This window comes from Patagioenas fasciata, assembly GCF_037038585.1.
Source record: "Patagioenas fasciata isolate bPatFas1 chromosome 6 unlocalized genomic scaffold, bPatFas1.hap1 SUPER_6_unloc_2, whole genome shotgun sequence".
NCBI classification, from domain to species: Eukaryota; Metazoa; Chordata; class Aves; order Columbiformes; family Columbidae; genus Patagioenas; species Patagioenas fasciata.
This window is the reverse complement of record NW_027288504.1, coordinates 531,950-551,503: the sequence shown is the minus strand read 5'-3', so window position 1 is coordinate 551,503 and position 19,554 is coordinate 531,950. Positions and strand designations below refer to the sequence as shown.

Here is a 19,554-nt window from a genome sequence, read left to right as displayed (position 1 = left end):
CTGGGGCTGCCCTCCAGGCAACTCCGCGGCACAGTGGCCGCAGAGGGTGGCATCTGCCTTCCTGCCTGGCCACAGGGCTGGCCCGGGGCCTTTGTCCCAAGCCTGCCAGGGATCCTAGGGCAGGAACCCCACTACAGGCTTTGCTCGAGACCAGGGGAAGCCTTAATGGAGTGGGCCAGTCCATCCCAGCAGCTGAGCACTGCTGCTTCTGCTGGAGCGGGGGGCCGTTCCCAGGGCTCACCAGCAGCTTCTCTCTTCCCAGATGCTCTTGACTTTCACCAGTTCTGATAGAGCACATGTGCGGCTGAGGGCCATGGGGAGTATTGAATGCCTGAGCGCTCTGCTGTCCACACGTGCCACAATGCGGGTAAGGAGCCAGGCACCCTCCGGCCAGGCCGTCTCATCACCCCTGCACCCCAGAGCAGCCTGCAGCTCTCCCCACGCAGGGCTGCTGCCCAGCCAGCTGCTTTGGGAGCTGTGACCAGCACAATCCTGGAGAGCCCTGACTGCCCTGGACACACACTTGGCTTCAGGGCTTTGGCACCAGCTGCCTCCCTTCAATCATCCTCCTGTTCTTTTTCCCTCACCCAGGACTGGCTCCACTCTCAGAGAGACATACACGGCGATGTCAGCTATAGAGACATCCAGTTCCCAATCCTCGGACAGCTGCTGGGACATCTCCTTCTCCATACTTCTGGGGAAATAGAAAGTGAAGCCGAGGAAGCCGTGTCTAGCCTTCAGAGATTCATGGCTCGGCAAAACAGTAAGAGAAGTTGCTGTGGGCTTCACCCCCCTACGCACGGACATCTCCCCCTATGTCTGCTGCTCTTCCTGACCTCCTTCAGCCCTCACAGCTGCTTCCCACAGCATCCCAGCTGTCATTTTGCTGCAACAGCTAAGTGCTCTCCTGAACTCTGGGATCCATTCTCTGCTGCTCCCATTCCTCCTTCCTTTCAGGATCTAGAACCCCGCTCTTTTGTGGTTCCCAGAGCCAAAGCTACGGCTGATTGCCATGTCCCAAAGCCATGTGTTCCCTCCCAGCGCAGAGCAGATCCATCTCTGCATCCTCCTGGCTGGTCCTGCCAGTACTTCCAGCAGGAAGCTACTCCTGATGCCCTCCAGAAATCTCCTTGACCACTTAAGTCCTGCCACCTTGCAAGCAGATCTCAGGGCAGTTTGGGAAGCTTCCTGGCAAAGCTACTGTGTCTTAGTGACTTTTCTGTGTTTCCCTACTGTTTAGGCAGGAACAATCAAGCACAACAGCCCCCTTTGGAAGGTGATCTCCCCGACTTGGGGCTTTGGGTAAGCAGCTAAGACATACTAATCAGCTCTTGTTGGCGCTCTTGTTCGGCATCAGCCGGGGACTTGTGTGAGCAAAGATCTTCACAATTAGCGGGACTGCCGTGGCCTCCCTGTCCCTGCTGAGAAGGTTCCTGCTGTCCCCGAGCAGGGACGATGCGAGGGCTGCGCTCCAGTGTCCCAGCAGCAGCCCCAGTCCTCCTGGCCACCAGCAAGCTCTGGTTGGCAGCAGGGCCAGCACCCTGTGCCCAGGACCCCAACCCGCCTCCCGCGCCCCGAGGCCTCTTTTCTCATCCTCCCCATGCAGACACTGCCACCCCTGCTGCCAGCTTTGCTGCGGGCACTGCCACCAGCACTGCTAGGCGACTCTGCAGGGCTGCTGGCGCTGCCCAGTTATGCAGCACCATCAGGGCACTTGGCGTGATATGGCTTTGCTTCCTTTCTTCCTCCTCTAGTCCTGTGCACCATACCTCAGACTTTCTGAGAGGACAGACATCGTCCTTGTGTTCATTGAGGCGATGAGAGACTCCAGCATCTTTGACAAGGAGCACACGAGGGACTTGCTGGACGTGGTCATGCAAAACCCTGGCTTCTGGCTGGCGGATGTAAGTGGCCTGTGGCTGGAGTGCCCTGCCTTTTGGCCCTGTCAGGTCTTGTTCCTCTCTCCATCCCTCCTTCCCAACCCCTGTTGTCTCAGGCACCTGAAGCCACATGAAGGCAGCAGAAAGGGATGGTAAGGGCAGCCGAAGAATCCACCGCACTCCAGCAACAGCACCATCCTCACCTGTGTCCCCTCCAGGTGCCAAAGATCACGAGCTGCATCCATGAAAACCTGGAGAGCACCAGCACGGCACCAGCCCGGCAGAGCCTGGACTCCCTGCTTCTGGTGATGGCTGACAGGAGACCGGGGGAGGTGGTCCGGACGCTGCTGAGGATCGCTCCAGCAGGAGACAGGTACTGACCCCAAAAGCCATGAGGGTTTGTCCCCTGTGGGGAGAGGGGCCCGGGGACTCTCTGGCTGCCAGAGCCAAGGAATCCTGCAGGACACCCCTGAGGAGCAGGACCCTCCATCCCACCACGCTTTCCAGCCCTGGGGGTCAGCCAGGCCCGCAGCAGCCACAGCTGAGAGAGCCAGCCCAGAGCCCCCCACCGCGCCCCTGCCAGCCCCACGGGAGCACCAGCTCAGCCTCTGCTGCTGCCCAGGGCATCCCATGTGTCCTGCAGCGCTGTGGCCCAGGCTGCCCTGCTGACAGAGCGCTCTGGCTTGCAGGACTGCCCTGGCACTGTGGGAGGTAGTCTTCTCCGCACCCCGGATACCGAAGTTCTTCAAGAAGCTCCTCAGAGAACTCCAAGTCAGCAGAACATTCTACAGCCTGATCAGCTCAGCCACAGACCAGGCCTGCAAACTGCCCTTGGCTGTGAGTTACCAGGAAAGGCCTCGGTCACCTTCAAGAAGCCCAGCAGGCTCTGCCAGTGTCTCACTGCTGCCTTTGCTTGAGCTGATGCCCTCCAGTGAGCTTCAGTCGGAGGATTCTGGTGGCGAGTCCCACGTCCAGAGCTGTCAGAGGCATCCAAGCCTGGTGATAGCCTCCCTGGTCCTCCAAGTCCTCATGAGACTGGCAGAAAGACCTGACATGGTGAGCAGGGTGGCGTCAAGGGGAGCACTGTTGTCAGCTGGGGCTGGGGCAGCAGGTGGGGCGGTGGCTTGGCCTTGGCTGGGGGTCAGGCGGTGGGTGAGAGCTCCAAATGCCCTCCCTGCCGTGCTGGAGCCTGATGGCTGCCGGGGGAGCTTTCCAGGCACAGAGGCTCTCCCAGGCATCTCCCCTTCAGGCCTGTGGGGAAAGGGAAAGGGGATGGCTGAGCAGGGCACAGGGAGTCCTCGCTTTTCTTCCTGCCCTGGCCCTGCTGTCCTGTGTCTCTGCCTGTGTGCCCATGGCCGCCACCTACCAGGAGGCTGCCACAGAGATTCCTGTGCCACCACCTGCCAGGAAGCTGGACAGGAGGCTGGTGCTCAGTGACCAGCTTGCTTGCCAGGGTGGTCTTTGAGTGTTTCACAAGAAGGAAACTGTTCTTCACACAGGCAAGAAAAATGCAGGTTTTCCTGCCGCACGTCATCGGGGTGCTCGACTACGCCAATGTAGACATCAAGACGAAGGCCCTGGAGTTCTTCCGAAATGTGATGGGTCACCTGAAGAGGGAGGAGACCAGCCCCATCACCAAGCAGCTGGTGGAAAAGCTCCTGCCCCTCTTTGATGATGTAAGGCTGATGGAGGAGACCGAGCCCTGCGGGCGGGCAGCTGTCACCCCATGGGCAGCACTGGGAGTAGGGTCCTCTCCACTGGGCTCTTACAGGATGGGTTCTGGGCTTTGCAGCCCAGCACAGCTTCCTCCTGCACAATCTGAGCCTGGAGCATCTCCCCTCACATCAGCCCCCATACTGCTGCTGCTCACCCTGGGCAGAGAGCCGCTGGGTTTGAAGTCCGACTTTCCTCCTTCCTCCCAGGTGTCCAGCCGGCTGCGAGAGCTCGCCATCCGCCTCTTCAGAGAGCGGGTGCAGTCAATGATGGGGCATGACAAGAAGAGCATGAAGAGCTATGTGTGCCGTGCACTGCTCCCCCTCTTCTTTCATCTGAGCGACGAGAGCGACAGCGTGGTCAAGGTACAGCTTCCACACTGAGCACTGAGGCAGAGGAGGGCGTGCCGATACCACACGGGTGGCCTGGGCACCAGGGGACAGGGCTGCTGGCAGCTGGCAGCCTCCACCAGCACAGCCCGTAGGAAGGGTCCCTGCAGACCCAGCGCGAGCCGCAACAGAGAAGCTGCCACGGCCATTTCCATCACCTGCCCTACCTGGTCCCGCAGGGCTCAGCAGCGGCCCGTGGCCACCGAGGCCTGAACAGGCACGTCCCTACGGGCTCCTCAGCTGTCCCTGCAGGTGCTGGGGCTCAAGCTTTGAGCCTCACTCCCTGTCCCCAAGGGCTGTGCCCAAGAGAGCTCCAGATGTTTGGGCCAGGGCATGTCTCTGCTCCCAAAGGGCAGGATTATCCCAGCAACAAAGCCAAGAGGAGGGGGACGCCAGGTGCCATCTCCCAGCTTCTGCTGTTCTGCAGGCCACCAGGGAAGCCCTCCTTGCTGCAGCAGAGCTGCTCCAGTGGAAACAGCTCAAGCACTCGGCACAGACACAGCAGACATGGAGGATTGCAGAGCGCTTGGTGAGGACAACGCCCAAGGCTCAGGGCAGATGGGTGCTGCCCCACATCTGTGGGCTGTGGGCTCTGCAGAGGTGCCTCGCCCGCCCTGCTGCAGCCCGCAGCTGCATCCTTGTTCCCTGTCCTCAAGAACAAAGCCCCCAGGGGCTCTTCCCTCTGCCCCACACCCAGTGGGAGGGAGGGCTGCCAGCACCCCTGGGACCCCTCGGCCTGTGTCTCTCTGTCAGCCTCAGCCCCACAGGGCTCCTGGCTGGGACACAGGAATGGCCTGGGGGGGAAGGGGAACGTGGGTTGTTGGGAGGAGAGACAGCGACTTGCTCACACCCTTGTGCTCTCTCCAGCTGGAGCAGGACAGGAGCAGGGCTGAAGAATACTTGAATCGCAGCCTGCCGTACCTGAAGGATGCTCAGGCCAGCTTGCGAGAGGCGGCCGCGAGGTTCATCGGTGAGTCACAGCCCCCGGGTCCCTCTTTCGGCAGCATGGCCCCAGTCCCCGCCGCTGCCCAGGCGCAAGGAGCAGCCCTGTGGCTGCCAGAGCCCCGGCTGCCCCGTGCAGGGCCTCGGGCTCCCCTCCCAGCCCTGCCCACGTGGGTGGCCTTGGTGGCCGCCTTGCTCAGTCCCACCATGTCAGCTACTGGTCTTCCCTGACGAGGGGAGGGAGCAGGGCTCTGACGGAACTCTGTGCCCAGGGCTGGCTGCGCGGCCCCTGAGGGACCGAAGGGAGGAGGAGAAGCTGGCTGAGATCTGCAGCGGTGAGTAGGGAGCATGGTCCGGAGGGGATGCCTGGGGGTCTCTGCAGACGTGGGAGCTCTGGGTTCTGCTTCTTTCTGTTGCAGCCCTTCAGCCCTTGGAGCAGGACAGCGAACCCTCCATCCGCTCTCTGGCGGCTCAGACCATCCTCATCCTGAGCAACCCAAGGGAGCAGCCAAGATCGCGATGGACCCTGCGAGCCCTGTGCTGCTGGTGCCGCTAAGCCCGGCGGAGGTGCAGCTCTTCTCGGGAAGAGGGCTGGATTTTAATAAAGCTGGAGGAGAATGCTAAAGCCCCGGTGTCCTTCAGATGTGCAGCGCCCTGAGCGTGCTGAGCAGACGGCGTCGTTCCTGGGCTCTCCCGCTGCCGCAGGACGTGGCGGGTTCACAGAATCAGAGGACGGTTTGGGTTGGAAGGGACCTTCACACTCATCCAGTGCCACCCCTGCTGAATGGGAACTGCGGAAGAACCGACGTCCTTACGTTCCTTTAACTGCAGAGTGGCAGTCTGGGGGGATTTTGAATGTGTTAGCTCTGGTGGATACGGGGGCTGAGCTCACAGTTTTACGTAGTGATATTAAGAACAAAGATGCTACATCACAGATTTGTGGTTTGGAGGGACATCTGACCCCTGCTCTCCAAGCTACTGTTACCCTCACAATCGCAAATCCCAAGCCATTTACTGAAACAGTGTTGATTGCCCCAATTAAAGAATATATCCTGGGTATTGATGTCCTAGCAGGGCAGACGGTTGAAACCTTAAGTGGTCGTTTTGCTTTCGGCTCTCTGCACGCAGGATTTGCTATCCGGTCTGTAACTGTCTTGTGTGGATTCCCAAAATGGGATCCTGTTGTGCTGCCTGCACCTGCCAAGGTGGTGACTCTAAAACAATATCGCATCCCGGGGGGGAGGAAGGAATTACTGAGACTATTCGGGCACTCCAGCAAGTGGGGATCACTAAAGAAACCATGACAGCTTTCAATAATCCTATCTGGCCTGTTTGAAAAACAGATGGCACTTGGAGAATGACTGTAGGCGATAGAGAATGGAAGAAAGTCACCCCCCACACCTTGCAGTTATGGTGCCAGCCCTTCTGAGAGCTTCTCTCTCTGCCTTTCTCCCAGAGACGGCGCAGCAGCGGCTGAGCACGGCTCACCAGAGGAGACGGCGTGAACAGCCCCGCCAGGAGCTGCCCGACTACCCTGTGGCACCGCTGGCCGCAGCCCAGGACCTCAGTGCCCCGACCGAGGGTCTCCCCAGCACCCTGGGTGAGACTTCCACACACTGCGGGTGGGAAGGGACTTGCCGGGGGGCAGCTGCGCTTGTACCAGTGTCTCCAGAGGCTTGGGATGCTCCTGGGGGCTGGTTTAGTGCCCCTGTATGTAAACCTCAGGTGTGAATTGGCCTCCGCATCCTCTGCAGGGGCTCAGCGGAGCTCTCTGAGCCAGCGCAGTGCCCAGAGGGGGCAGGAGGGGAGAGGCAGGTGGGTTAAAGCCCGTTTGCCCTGGCTTTGTGGTGTCCCCATCCTGTGCCGTCAAGTCCCTGCTGGGTCTTTCCCCAGGCGGGGACGCCCTTGGCGGCTTCCCCTGCGGGTCTTGCTCAGACTGCGAGGGTCTGGGCTCCGGATGAGCACGAGGAGGGGTCCCCTTCATGGGGGACATGGCACGAGGGAGGCTTTGGGATGTTTCTCTTGTTGGTGAGCAACACCCTGGACTGCGACCCTGTTTCTGTGGCACTTTCTGGGATCATTCCCACACTTCCTTCCCCTCTTCTCAGGGGGATGATTACTTAGAAAAGGAGAAGATCCTCTTGGAGTCCCTGAAGAAAGCGCCATACACCACTTCACGTCTGTCAGCATCCCGTCCGTCCTTCTGCCCTTCTCTGGACTGCAATTTCTTTGGGGTTTCGCAGTTATTTCTGGAGATCCCGAGGAAAGTGCCCTACTGCGCTTCACCTCTCCCAGCGCCCGGCCATCCTCCCTGCCCCCGACCACCATTTCTGAGAGGGTTTCTTAGAGAAATGGGTTTAAAAGCCCAAGGCTCTTTCGCCTTGTGTTCCCTGCCCCTCAGAGGCCCCCAGCCTGGACTGTTTCTCTGCTGTACCTTTTAAGTTGTATTTTATCTTATAATTAAGGCATCTTTTTAAAGCGCAAACGTCTGAGACTCTGATACAGGGAACCTGGGGTCAAGAACGTTTCCGGGACAGTTTTGTGCGCATGAATCCGCGTGTGGCACTGCTTTGCTGATGGAGCTGGGAAGGAAATACTCGTCCTTCTCTGGAGCCGAAAACCACACACAGTGGTTGGAGAAACTGCCGGTTTGACTCGGAAGGATGGAGCCAGAATTTGAGGGCAGAAATCAGTTGCCCCAGGTCCTTGGGTCTGGAGATTGTTCCGGGATGTTCTTCTGGTTTTTAAAGGCCGTCTTCCAGAAAACAACAATCCAAGTGAAGGGTCCAGGCTGTGTTTTCCTCCCCACGCATTTCCCTGTGTGATCTGCTCTGTGACCCCGCGTGAGCAGGGGTTGGACTGGGGGTCTGCAGGGGTCCCTTCAGCCCGGGATTCTGTGACTCTGCCCTGCGGTTCCCCAGCACCCCCAGGATGTTCCACAGCCCACAGGCAACTGCAGCTTTTCCTTTTTGGGCCGATTTCTAAAAAAAACCTGGCTGTGGTTTTGGGCTTCACCTCCCGTCCGGGTACCCCGGGGTGACAGCGGGGCCTCTCCAGTCCTTCCGCGGGCTCTGCCCGGTCGGAGCAGCAAGGCCGGCGATGGGGAGGGGTTCCCGGGGAGGGCAGAGCGCGCCCCGCAGGGCTGCGGGGACGTTTCTAGGCAGGCTCCGCGCTAAACAGCCCCGTTGCTAGGGCAGGGGGGCATTCCCAGCCCGGCGCTGCGGTAGACAGACCCGTTGCTACGGCTGCGGGGCCTTCCAGGTCGGACTCCGCGCGGCGTGGCCCCCGTCGCTATGGGAACGGGGCCCTTCCAGTGCGGGCGGCGCGCAGCATGGCGGTGCCCCTGCCGAGCGCGGCGCTGAGCGGCGTCCGGAGCGGGCGGGCGTTCGGCACGGCCGGTGAGTCCCGGGCCGGGGAGCCCCGGTTCCCCTGGGCGGGCAGCGGTAGCCGCTTGCGGCGTGGCGGGGAGAGCGCTTGGGCGGCTGAATTCCTGGCGTGGCCGGCATGGGGAGGCGGGGGTGGCTCCGGCTCTTCCCGGGCTCTCTCGGCCTCATCTCTTGCGCTCTGGAGAAAGCGGGAACTCTCTGGCAGCGAAGAGATGGAGTGAAGAGCAGAGGCAATGCCGCTGTTCAGCGGCATTCTTTATTTCATCAGCGCTGGGCAGCACTGGTAGAGTCTTGCACCTGGGCAGGAACAAGCCCAGGTTCCAGTCTAAGCTGGGGAAGGACCTGTTGGAGAGCAGTGTAGGGGAAAGGGAGCTGGGGGTCCTGGGGACAGCAGGGTGACCATGAGCCAGCACTGGGCCCTTGTGGCCAGGAAGCCAATGGTACCTGGGGTGGGTTAGAAGGGGGTGGTCAGTAGGTCAGAGAGGTTCTCCTGCCCCTCTGCTCTGCCCTGGGGAGACCACACCTGGAATATTGTGTCCAGTTGTGGCCCCTCAGCTCCAGAAGGACAGGGAACTGCTGGAGAGAGTCCAGCGCAGCCACCAAGATGCTGAAGGGAGTGGAGCATCTCCCGTGTGAGGAAAGGCTGAGGGAGCTGGGGCTCTGGAGCTGGAGAAGAGGAGACTGAGGGGGGACTCATTCCTGGGGATCAATATGGAAAGGGGGGTGTCCCGGAGGCACCCCAGGTTCGTTTAAGGGACAACAGGGTCCAAACCAACTTTTGTTAAACCGGTGAGAAACAGGGTTTTAGCATCCAAAAGTGACTTGAATACAGGTTCAGATACCAGTTGAGGAAAATTATGAAGGGGCAGCAACCAATACGACAGGCGGTGCACAGAGTGCATGCACGTGGCTTCACCAAAACAGTGCCGGAGCCGTCCCTGAGTCCGGGAGGAGTCCGCACTTGCCTGAACACGGTGTGGGGTTGTTTTGAAGAGATACACGTGCTGTAGTGAGTACGGAAAGTGCACACTCGCGATTCTGCGAGGGTAAATTTATAATACACTCGCAATCCTGCGAGGGTTAATACACGTGCAGATGTGCACGGAAAGTTACACGTGCTTGTGCGGAAGCAGGGGAGGAAAATACACACGCGATTGTGCGAAGAAATAATTGATACACATGCTTGTATTGAGCACGGAACGTTACACTTGCAAGTGTGCACGGAAAGTACACGTGCTTGTACTAAGCATGGAAAGTACGCGTGCAAATGTGCACGGAAAGTACACGTGCTTGCACTAAGCACGGAAAGTACGCGTGCAAATGTGCACGGAAAGTTACACGTGCTTATGTGGAAGCACGAGAGGAAAATACACCCGTGATTATACGAGGATTAATTTTACACAGGCTCGTATTGAGCATGGAAAGTTACACGTGCATGTGTGCACGGAAAGTATAAATACACTCGCAATCCTGCGATGGGCAGTTTCACTCACACCTGCAGCGGCAAGGCAGCGGAGTCTCCATCCCGGGGGGGCTCTTGGCGGCAGCATCTCGCTCGTGCTCCGAGAGACCCGCGACAAATGGGCGAAGTCTTGACGAGAGTCCCGTTTGTTATTGGCTGATCAGATCTGACTGTGGGCATTCCAGAAGCTTCTCTGCGCCCCCACTCTGGCTGTGGGTGCACCTGAAGCCTCCAAACATCCCCCACACTGGCCGCAGGCGCCCAGCGGCTCCCTGGCACCTCGGCGCTCCCTTCTCCTAACGGCCCTGGCCAGGGGCTCTGGGGCCAAACAAAAGAAGCTGTAGCAGAGAGAGGGGGAGATGTGTTTACTCCTTCCATGATGAAGGAGGGAGGGGGAGAGAGGGGGGTTTGCACCTTGCCACACCCACTGTCCTGTACTGTACCCCACTATACTGCCCCTTCACCCTGCATACCCCCTCCCACCCCCCCTGCACCCCAGTGTCCTCCACGTGGTGCTGGTGGATGGATCCAGCTCAGCACAGGGTGGGGTGCCCGACTACTCTTCCTGGGCCCCCCCCAAATCCTGCTGTGAACCAGCAGGTCCCAGTACAGCCCAGCACCGCTGTGCCTGCCCTAGGGGGTTGCAGCCAGTGGGGGGTGCCCAGGAGTGGGTGCTGGCAGTTTGGGGGAGCACCCACCTGGCCCCAGCCCAGGGCAGCGTGTTGGGGTGATCCTGGGTCCCCACACCATGACACCCAGCAGCAGCCACTACGTGTGTGTCACAGGGCTGTGCTTGACACACACACATACCCAAGCACCTCAGAGCCCCCACCACCCTCTCCCATGGGCATCCCCACTCCGATGCCTTCATCACCCTGAGCATCCTCACCTGCACCCCCCTGCTCCTGGACACCAATTTAAGCCCAGCAGCCCCAGTGCTGGGATGTGTTGTGCTCAGCTCTGTTCCCTGTGCCCACTTTGGGGGTTTCCTGCTTTATCTGCCCACACTTAGGTGTTTTATTTCCCCCTGATGGATGCTGGATGTGCAGTGGGACCTGCTGCTGCTGCCATGGTCCCCCTTTGCTGCCCAGGGTGGGGGTGCTGGGACCACCTGCAGCCCCAGCTCGTTTAGGGGGCAATGACTGGCAAACCAGCCTTCCCCCCACCCCGGGGGCACCCATTCTGCCCCCCTCTCTGTGCACTCTAGGTTCTCCCCATCCCTCTTCCCCTCTGCATCCTCTCTCCAGTTCCTCTGATCCCGAATATCACAGCTCCTGTGCTTCCCCCTCACACCCCCCATGCCCCAGATTCTTTCCTGGTTCTCCCCCATTCCTCTTTACCCCTCCAAATCCCCTCCAGCTCCGTTGCCCTCCGCAGGACTTTGCTCCTGTCCCCTGCTCAATCACCTCTATCCCCACCAAGCACCTTCAGCTTGGCTCTGGTCCCTGCGTGCTCACTCCCACCCTGTGTGACACCCCCTGCACCATCCCATTCCTTTCCCCCTCCCCATATACACTTGGATCCTCTCTGGACCCGTCTCCAAGACCCTCCCTGGGTTTCTGTGCCCCCTGCTCTGCTCCAAGCTCCTCTGGGGCCACCCAGACCCCTCTGTCCCTTCCTCTGCTCCCCGTGAGCTTGGGCAGGATGTTCCCCCCATGTCCCCCCTGGATGGGACCCTGCCCCACGATCTCACAGCGAATAGAGCCTGGAAAGAGGCTTTGCTGTCATCCGCTCTGGGTCGCCCATGGTGTGGCTGGGCTGGGACAAGCACCAGCCGCCTCCTTCCCCAGGGGAGCTGGAGCTGGTCCCATCGTTGTGCAGGTTTTGGCAGTCGTTCTGCTTGCTGGTGTTCTTCAGATGACCTGAATCCCAGAGCACAAAATCTTTCCCATGGATATTTCTCCCAAACAGGCACGGGTGTCAGAGCCGGTGAGCTCCGGAGTGAGCGCTGTGCTGTCCCCGCGCTGTGCTTTGTCCCTGCGTGAGCAGTGAAAGCCTGGCAACTGTGTGGGGGTGTTATTTTTCCCTGCTAAAGTGGCTGAAGCATTTCAAAGGGTTTCCCCAGGTGTTCTTGGCAGAGAGCTAAAGCCAGGCACATTTCCCTGGCCTCTGCATCACCCAAGACACTTCATTTCTGCTTTTCCACCAAGCTGAGTGGTGCCGTCGATGTGCTGGAGGGAAGGGGTGGCATCCAGAGGGACCTGGATAGGCTGGGGGATCCATGTGAACCTCATGAAATTCAACCAGGCCAAGTGCGAGGTCCTGCACCTGGGTCAGGGCAATACCCAGTACCAGCACAGACTGGGGGAGGATGGATGGATGGATGGATGGATGGATGGATGGATGGATGGATGGATGGATAGCAACCCTGTGGAGAAGGGCTGGTGGGTGACAAAAGGGACATAAGTCCACAATGTGCATTTGCAGCCCAGAGAGCCAAGTGTGTCCTGGGCCACATCACCAGCAGGTGGAGGGAGGGGATGCTCCCCCTCTGCTCTGCTCTCCTGGGGCTCCCCAGAGAACCGAGTCCAACTCTGGGTTGTCCGGCACAAGACAGACATGGACCCCAGGGGCTCTGTCCCTCTGTCACCAGTGCTGCCTCAGTCCCACCCTGCTCCCTCCAGCATTTTAGAACGATGCTAAAACCCAACCTGTGGCTGGTGATGCCAACCCAGGCGATGTGTGGCTCAAAAATCAGCATCACATATATTAACCCTCCTAAAACCAACATGGAAATGGCAGATGTTTGTGCCTCCTTGTGTGGAAGCAGCTCTGGCCGCCTCGTCCCGCATCCCACCCTTGCAGCTCCAGGACAGACGCCACACTGGTGGCCCTGCCTGCATCTCCTGTCCCAGAACAGCCAAAGGAGCCGCTTGTTTTGGCCTCCAACTGGCTGATTTAGCCTGGTTCCCTTTCTCCATGAAGGATAAAACCCGGTGCTGAGGCTCCGGTGTCAGTCCCAGCCTGTGCCTACCCTCCGTTGTGTGTCATTTCATGTGATTTTGATCACATCCTTGAAAACAAAAAGAACCTCCAACCCACTCAATCTCAGCCCTCCCAAGGCAGAGATATTTCCGTGTGGTGAACGCTCCCATGCAAATTCTCCCATGTCCTATTTTAGGTTTCTCGCCGGCACCGGCTGCAGACAACTGCGCTGGAGCTCCTGTCAAGCCTTAGACAAGGTTCTCAGGGATAGGGGTCAGTGCCAGGGGTGGGTTATGGTTGGGTTCCATGATCTTGAGGGTCTTTTCCAACCAAAATGATTAATGAGTTTTTAGGGTTTATCCCAAATGATGGGAACCCCCGGTTCCAGCTCTGCTCTTTACCAAATACCTTTTAGAGGCTGAAGAGGAAGGAGACGCAACACCTCAGCATACGGAGGATCTTCCCCAAAGCTTCCCAGTGTCCCTTCTGTCTCTGCACATCAGGGCAGGGCACAAGGGACAAAGTACCACCAGCATGCTCTGAAAGGTCATCATTTCTACCAACTGCAACCTGATCTGGGTGAAGATGTCCCTGCTCACGGCAGAGGTTGGACTGGATGAACTGTGAAGGTCCCTTCCAACCCAAACTGTTCTGTGAGTCTGATTCTGGGATTCTATGATTTTCTTCTCTATGACCTTCAGGCTGTCGGAATACCTGGAACTGGGACATTCCCAGCTGTTGACCAACAGACTCTGGATCTTGGATTCGGTGATGTCGCTGCTGAGAGGTGGGTTTCTCGGTCAGCTGAGGCTTTGGCAGATGTTTGTGGACACACACGGGCCCACTGGTGCAGCCAGAGCCGTCTGGGGGACAGAGGTCCCAGGAAGTTGCTGGCTCCACAGGATCAAGGAGGGGAAGCCAGGCTGCCCCCGGCTTTCCTCTGGCCAGGAACGCCGTCCCCACCCCAGCCCATCCCCAGCTCTGCGAGGAGAACAGCTGGGTGAGGGCCAGGGCGATGGGGCTGCCTCCAAACCCAGGTGAGTGCTCCTCAGGGTTTGACCCCCATGCGTCCCGGGTGACAGAAGTGACCTAGGACCCCCCATTGCAGCTTGACCACAGCTTTGGGAGGAACAAAAAAGATCTGCTTTATTAAACCCAGTGGAGAAAGGGTACAAGGGGTGGCGGGGGAGTGCAGAGCCAAATGGATGGTCTGGGCCATCCAAAAGACGTGGGGTGGTGGGGGCATCTGAAGCACAAGGGATGGTCTGGGACATCCAAAGCTCTCCTGGAGCGACTGCTGCGTCTTCTTGCTGGCTTTCTTCTTGCTTTCGATCAGCTGCTGCCCCTCCTTCTTGATGTCTTCCCGTGTGGGGACGTGCTCGTCATCTTCGTCATCAGATTCAGAGGATTCTGGAGGAGGGAACAGAGAGAAATGGGCTGGGGAGGGTCTGCACGGCCCCCTCCGCTGTGCCGGTGTCACCAGGGAGAGCCGGCACGTTTTGGAGGGCTGGTGGCTTCACAAGGAGCTTTCCTGCCAAGCCCTGGCTCTTCCTGCCCAGCATCCCAGGCTGAGCTGCAATGCCGCTGTGACCCATCCCCAGCTGCCGGGGCTTCCCAGAAAGGTCTGGAGCCACGCGGTGCTGGACGCCGCTCCAGCTTCATTCAAAAGAGGTGGCAAGCTCCAAAAACTCAGTGGCTCCTCCAAGAGCATCCAATAGGAAGAGGCCACAGACAGACCCCAGCACTGGTTATTCTTCACAACCAGGTGATTTTGAAGACAAGGCTCTCCCTCCTTGCCCCATAGCATCTTTTCTTGTTCCTTCTGTGGTTCGATGCTCACCACCCCACTGGCTGCCTTCATGCTCCCACATCCCCACCTAAAAGCACCACCCATGCTCAAAGGCTTGGAGACAGCACAAGGTCTGGAGAGAACTCATGGGCTGGACTCTGCTGGGACAGGAGAGACAGGCGAGGATGGTCACAAATCCCAACAGGCAGGGGCAGGGACAGTCCCCGTGGGACGCGTCCCCGCTAAGCTCTCCTACCGTCATCGCTGCTGTCTCTCTCCTCAAAGGAAACCACCACGTTCCGAGGATCGCTCGACATTTTTTTCTCCAGAAAATCCCTGGCCTTCACAAAAGTCTGTCAAAGACACCCTGGGTTCATTGCTGAAGGGGAGGTGGGTGTTAGAACCCAAGGGATGCCCTTGATGATCCCCTGGGGACAACACCCTGCAGTGCCCAGTGCCACCTGGAGCTGAGGTGCTCCATGGGGCCACCTCCATCCTCCTCACTTGGGACGGGCCATCAGGAGGAGCCTGGTGCGGGTCCCCGAAGACCCCAGCAGGGATGGAGACCCCACGTACCCCGTTGCTCCCATCGGGGATGTGCCTGTCAGGGACAGGTGGGCCGCCCGCTGTGCCAGGTACTGCAGCTTCTGGCCCAGGTACTGGAGCTTCTCCTCCACCCCCTGGGACAGGAGAGAATCATCCTGGAGACAGAGAGAACCACCTTGGTGGGCAAAATGAGCCACTTGGGGTGACGGTGGCTGCACCAAGTGTCACCGCACTGTGTCACTGCACCACCCAGCGCTGGGTGGGTACCTGGCCGGGCACGGTGATGCCGTGCAGATGCAAGATGAGGTTGTCGATGTTGTTTTCAAACCCGAGGAGGAGCTCAAGGTCCCTCAGCATCTGGGCTCGCATGCGGTCCCGCCGGGCCTCTTGTGACTGCAGTTTTGCCCTGAGCTCCTCCTCCAGCATCCTGCAGCCAAGCACAGCCACATCCATACAACTGCACAGGGGTGCAGAGACACCACAAATCCGTTGCAAAAGCTGCTCAGGTTGCAACCCACCCCCCTGTGCCGTGAGCGGGGACATCTTCACCAGCTCAGGTTGCTCAGAGCACCGTCCAAGCAGAGTTGAGGGGCAGCATTTTCCGTGCAGGGCTTTAGGGTACAGGACTTGGGGGTGCAGGCTTCGGGTGTTCAGGACCTGGGGCTGCAGTAATTTAGGGTGCATTGTGTGGGAGGACAGAATTTGGGGTGCAGGATCTGGGGTACAGGTTTTTGGGTGGGGAATTTGGGGGTGCAGGGTGTTGAAGGACCTAGGGGTGCAATATTTGGGCTTTAAGGGTTTAGGGGGGCAGGATCTGGAAGTGCAGAGTTTGGGGACAGAATCTGCGGGTGCAGCATTTGGGGTTACAGGTTTTGGGGGTGCAGGGTTGAGGGAATTGTTTGAGGTGCAGGGTTATGAGAGTGCAGGATTTCCAGGTGCAGAGTTTGGGGGCGCTGGGTATGGGGCAGCAGGATCTGGGGGTGCAGGTTTTGAGGGGAAGGATCTAGGGGTGCAGGTTTTGGGGGTCCAAGGTTAGATGGGATTTGGGGCTGCAGGGATTTAGGGTGCAGGGCTCTGGAGTAAGGGGTGGGAGTGAGGCTTTGGGGGTGCAGGTTTTGTGTTTTCAAGAACTTGGGGTGCAGGGTTTGGGGGTGAAGACTTTTGGAGGGCAGGGTTTGAAGGGTGCAGGGTTCAGGTGTTCAGGACTTGGATGGAGGATTTGGGGGTGCAGGGTTGGGGAGAAGGATTTTGAGGTGCAGGATTTTAGGTGCACGGTTTGGTAGGGCTGAGTTTGGAGGTTCATGATTTTGGGGTGCAGGGTTAGGATTTGGGCGTGCAGGGTTTAGGGAAGCATGACATTGGGGTAAAGGTATTTGGGGTGAAGGGTTGGGTAGGACAGGATTTTGGGGTGCCGGGTTTGGGAAGGAAGGAAGGAAGGAAGGAAGGAAGGAGGGAAGGAGGGAAGGAGGGAAGGAGGGAAGGAGGGAAGGAGGGAGGGAAGGAGGGAGGGAGGGAAGGAGGGAAGGAGGGAAGGAGGGAAGGAGGGAAGGAAGGAAGGAAGGAAGGAAGGAAGGAGGGAAGGAAGGAAGGAGGGAAGGAAGGAAGGAAGGAAGGAAGGAGGGAAGGAGGGAGGGAGGGAAGGAGGGAGGGAAGGAGGGAGGGAAGGAGGGAGGGAGGGAAGGAAGGAAGGAGGGAAGGAAGGAAGGAGGGAAGGAAGGAAGGAGGGAAGGAAGGAAGGAGGGAGGGAAGGAAGGAACGAGGGAAGGAAGGAAGGAAGGAGGGAAGGAAGGAAGGAGGGAAGGAAGGAGGGAAGGAAGGAAGGAGGGAAGGAAGGAAGGAAGGAGGGAAGGAAGGAAGGAGGGAAGGAAGGAGGGAAGGAAGGAAGGAAGGAGGGAAGGAAGGAAGGAAGGAAGGAAGGAAGGAAGGAAGGAAGGAAGGAAGGAAGGAAGGAAGGAAGGAAGGAAGGAAGGAAGGAAGGAAGGAAGGAAGGAGGGAAGGAAGGAAGGAGGGAAGGAAGGAAGGAAGGAAAGGAAGGAAGGAAGGAGGGGGAAGTAATGTCGTGCTGGGGCATCGCTCCCGCTTTCCAAGGAAGAACAGCTGCACCCGATGGCAAAGGGCTATCAGGACTTGATCAGCGTTCATCAGGGTGTGAGGGGAGAAGGAGGTGAGGCCCACCTGGTGGAGAGCCAGCTGCAGGCTGAGGTGATACGATGTGCTGGCCCAAATCTTAGCGAACTCTGGAAGAACAAGGGAAAGACCCGTCATGCTCTGAGGCAGCAGCCGGGAAGCCGGCAGTGCTCTGCCCTGCCTGCGGGGGCACGGGGCTGTGCTCCACGCGGCTCTCGGAGGCTCAGGGCAGGCCCTGGTGTCTCCCCAGCAGGGGCCAGTTTTGCCGGGTCACATCTCTGAACACACAGAGCACACGTGGCCCACGAGCACCTTCAGCTCTTCCATTCAGACATGAGCTCAGCGTGGGCAATGCCCAGCGCCAGGCAAGGGCAGCCCCTTGGGGTCAGGGGCTTCTGCCTGGGCTGCCCCAGGAAGGCAGGGGCCACGTCAGGGAGGGAACCAGGAGCCCTGGCTGCCACATCAGCCCCTCAGCCCTTTGAGATGGTCAAGCAGGTCCCTCCTTGCAGTCACCACTCCTGAGCAACCACCCCCCACAGTCCTCGGGTTTCCATGCCTGATTTCAGAGATGTCCTTGACCCAGACACACATGTGAAATTGGGCCTGAAGGCCTTACCATAACGCTCCAGCTTCTCAGTGGTTGGAGTCGGGTGAGGCTGCCAGAAGAGGTCTCTTGCCATCTTAGTTCCACTCCTGCTTCAGGTCAACAACTGCAGAGAGTGGCTGGATGATGGCTTTACTGCTTCCTGCAAAAAGCCTCCTCTTTCTCCTCTCTGCTCTTCTCTCTTCCTTTTCTTTCTTCTCCTCCTTCTCCTCCTCCGTCTCCTTCTCCTTCGGAGCTCTGGTCAGTTGTGCTGTTGGACTAGAAGCGTCTCTCAGCCGAGGTGTTTCACTGGCCGGGGGCCCTGTCTGCCAGCCAAGGGCCATGAGCAGGGTGGGCTGTTGGTGGAGAAGTTTCTGGTGCTTTCAGGGGGTGGGGGAGGAAGGTGCATCTGCCACAGCCCCTCACAGTGTCTGGGAGCTGGAGGGCACCCAGCTGAGGATGGTGCTGCCACTGGAGTGCAGCCATTTCCTCAGCTGCCTCTGAACCTGCTGCCCTTCCCATCCCAAAGCTGCTGCCTTGAAATCGTTTCCGGGTGCCTGAGGCAACGGGGCAAGGGAGGGAAGAACAAGGCCTGGAAGGGCTCCAGGGCAGGGCAGCCACGGGCCGCTCACCCTCCTCAGCCAGGAGCCAGGGTCTCTCACGGCCACATCCAGGATGCTGCTCGCCTCCTCCTTGTCACAGGTGCTGGAGTCTCTCATGGCCTCAATGGCCACAAGGGTTGACGTTTAAAACCTCTACTTGAATCTGAGCTGTGGTCAGTTGTGGTGGCGGACTAGAAGCTTCTCTCACCTGAGGGGTTTCACTGGCCAGGGGCCCTGTCCGCCAGCCGAGGGACACGGCTGTGACCGCAGTGCGCTGATAAAATAAAGAAGGCCGCGTCACGGGATCATCGACTCTGCTGTTATTTCTCCATTTGTGTGGCGTCTGGGCCAGCACCACCGCTCCTGAGCCGGGAGCCCCAGGAGGTGACGGGGCCCCAGGGTTTTGGAATTTGACAGTGGACTTGGAGGTGCGGGGAGGAAAACTGGCAGCTCCTGCACACCAGGAGGGGCTGTTGTCCATTAAAACGAACCAAGTGGCTCATGATGTTCAAAGCCGGTTTAGTCCAAAGGACTCAAAGACACTTATGCTTTTTCTATGGATAAACAATGTTTAATCCAATTCCTTAATTGTATTCTTTAAACATGTGTTCATTAGAGCATAAGCAAAACAGCGCTGGGTGCGCGGGGGATTCACTCCGCCCAGCACGCACACTTTTAACAATAAGAAGTGTGCTTAAATACAGTAAGGTATTACATATTCATAACGACCCCAGGAACGCCTCTACATATTCATGAAGTGAGTCTCAGATCACCATTCCCATAGCCCCTTCTCGCCCCTCCCCTGTTCGCCTGCGCAGTGTCACTTGGTGAATTTGAGGAGGGGTCTTTAGGGGTCTCTGGATGAAGGCTTCTTCAGCTCCGTCACAGTGGACTTTTTCCCTTTGGCTCATTACGAGGAACTGGTTGGAACCCAAGCTACCAAACCGACTGAAACCGGACTGGCGCCCCCTTTTTGCTGTAAATCTTGGCTGTCTTGTCTCCTCAAGGTTGCAGCTGGTGCTGTAAAACTTCTTATCTTGGCATTCGATGAAGTCCTGCTTTTTTTAGCACAATTGGTTACATACAGCTCTAAACTAGATATTAATTACGTGGTTTAAAATGTTAGCTTGTTAGTAGGCCCTTACTATATAGTTGCTTAACCCTTAAAACGTTAGTTCCCTCTATCAATAAAACTTCCTAAACAAGTTTC

The 19,554-nt window shown here is 58.4% G+C and overlaps 1 protein-coding gene across 1 annotated transcript; it reads left to right on the top strand.

The window, feature by feature from the left end:
- The first annotated feature begins 5,566 nt into the window (after nucleotides 1–5,566).
- LOC136116273 (uncharacterized) lies at nucleotides 5,567–16,052 on the top strand. Its single transcript, XM_071802914.1, has 4 exons — nucleotides 5,567–5,659; nucleotides 8,186–8,322; nucleotides 13,399–13,734; nucleotides 14,034–16,052. Exons 1-4 carry the CDS (start codon nucleotides 5,567–5,569, stop codon nucleotides 14,413–14,415), a joined length of 948 nt encoding a protein of 315 aa, XP_071659015.1. The 3' UTR covers nucleotides 14,416–16,052.
- Nucleotides 16,053–19,554: the final 3,502 nt, after the last annotated feature.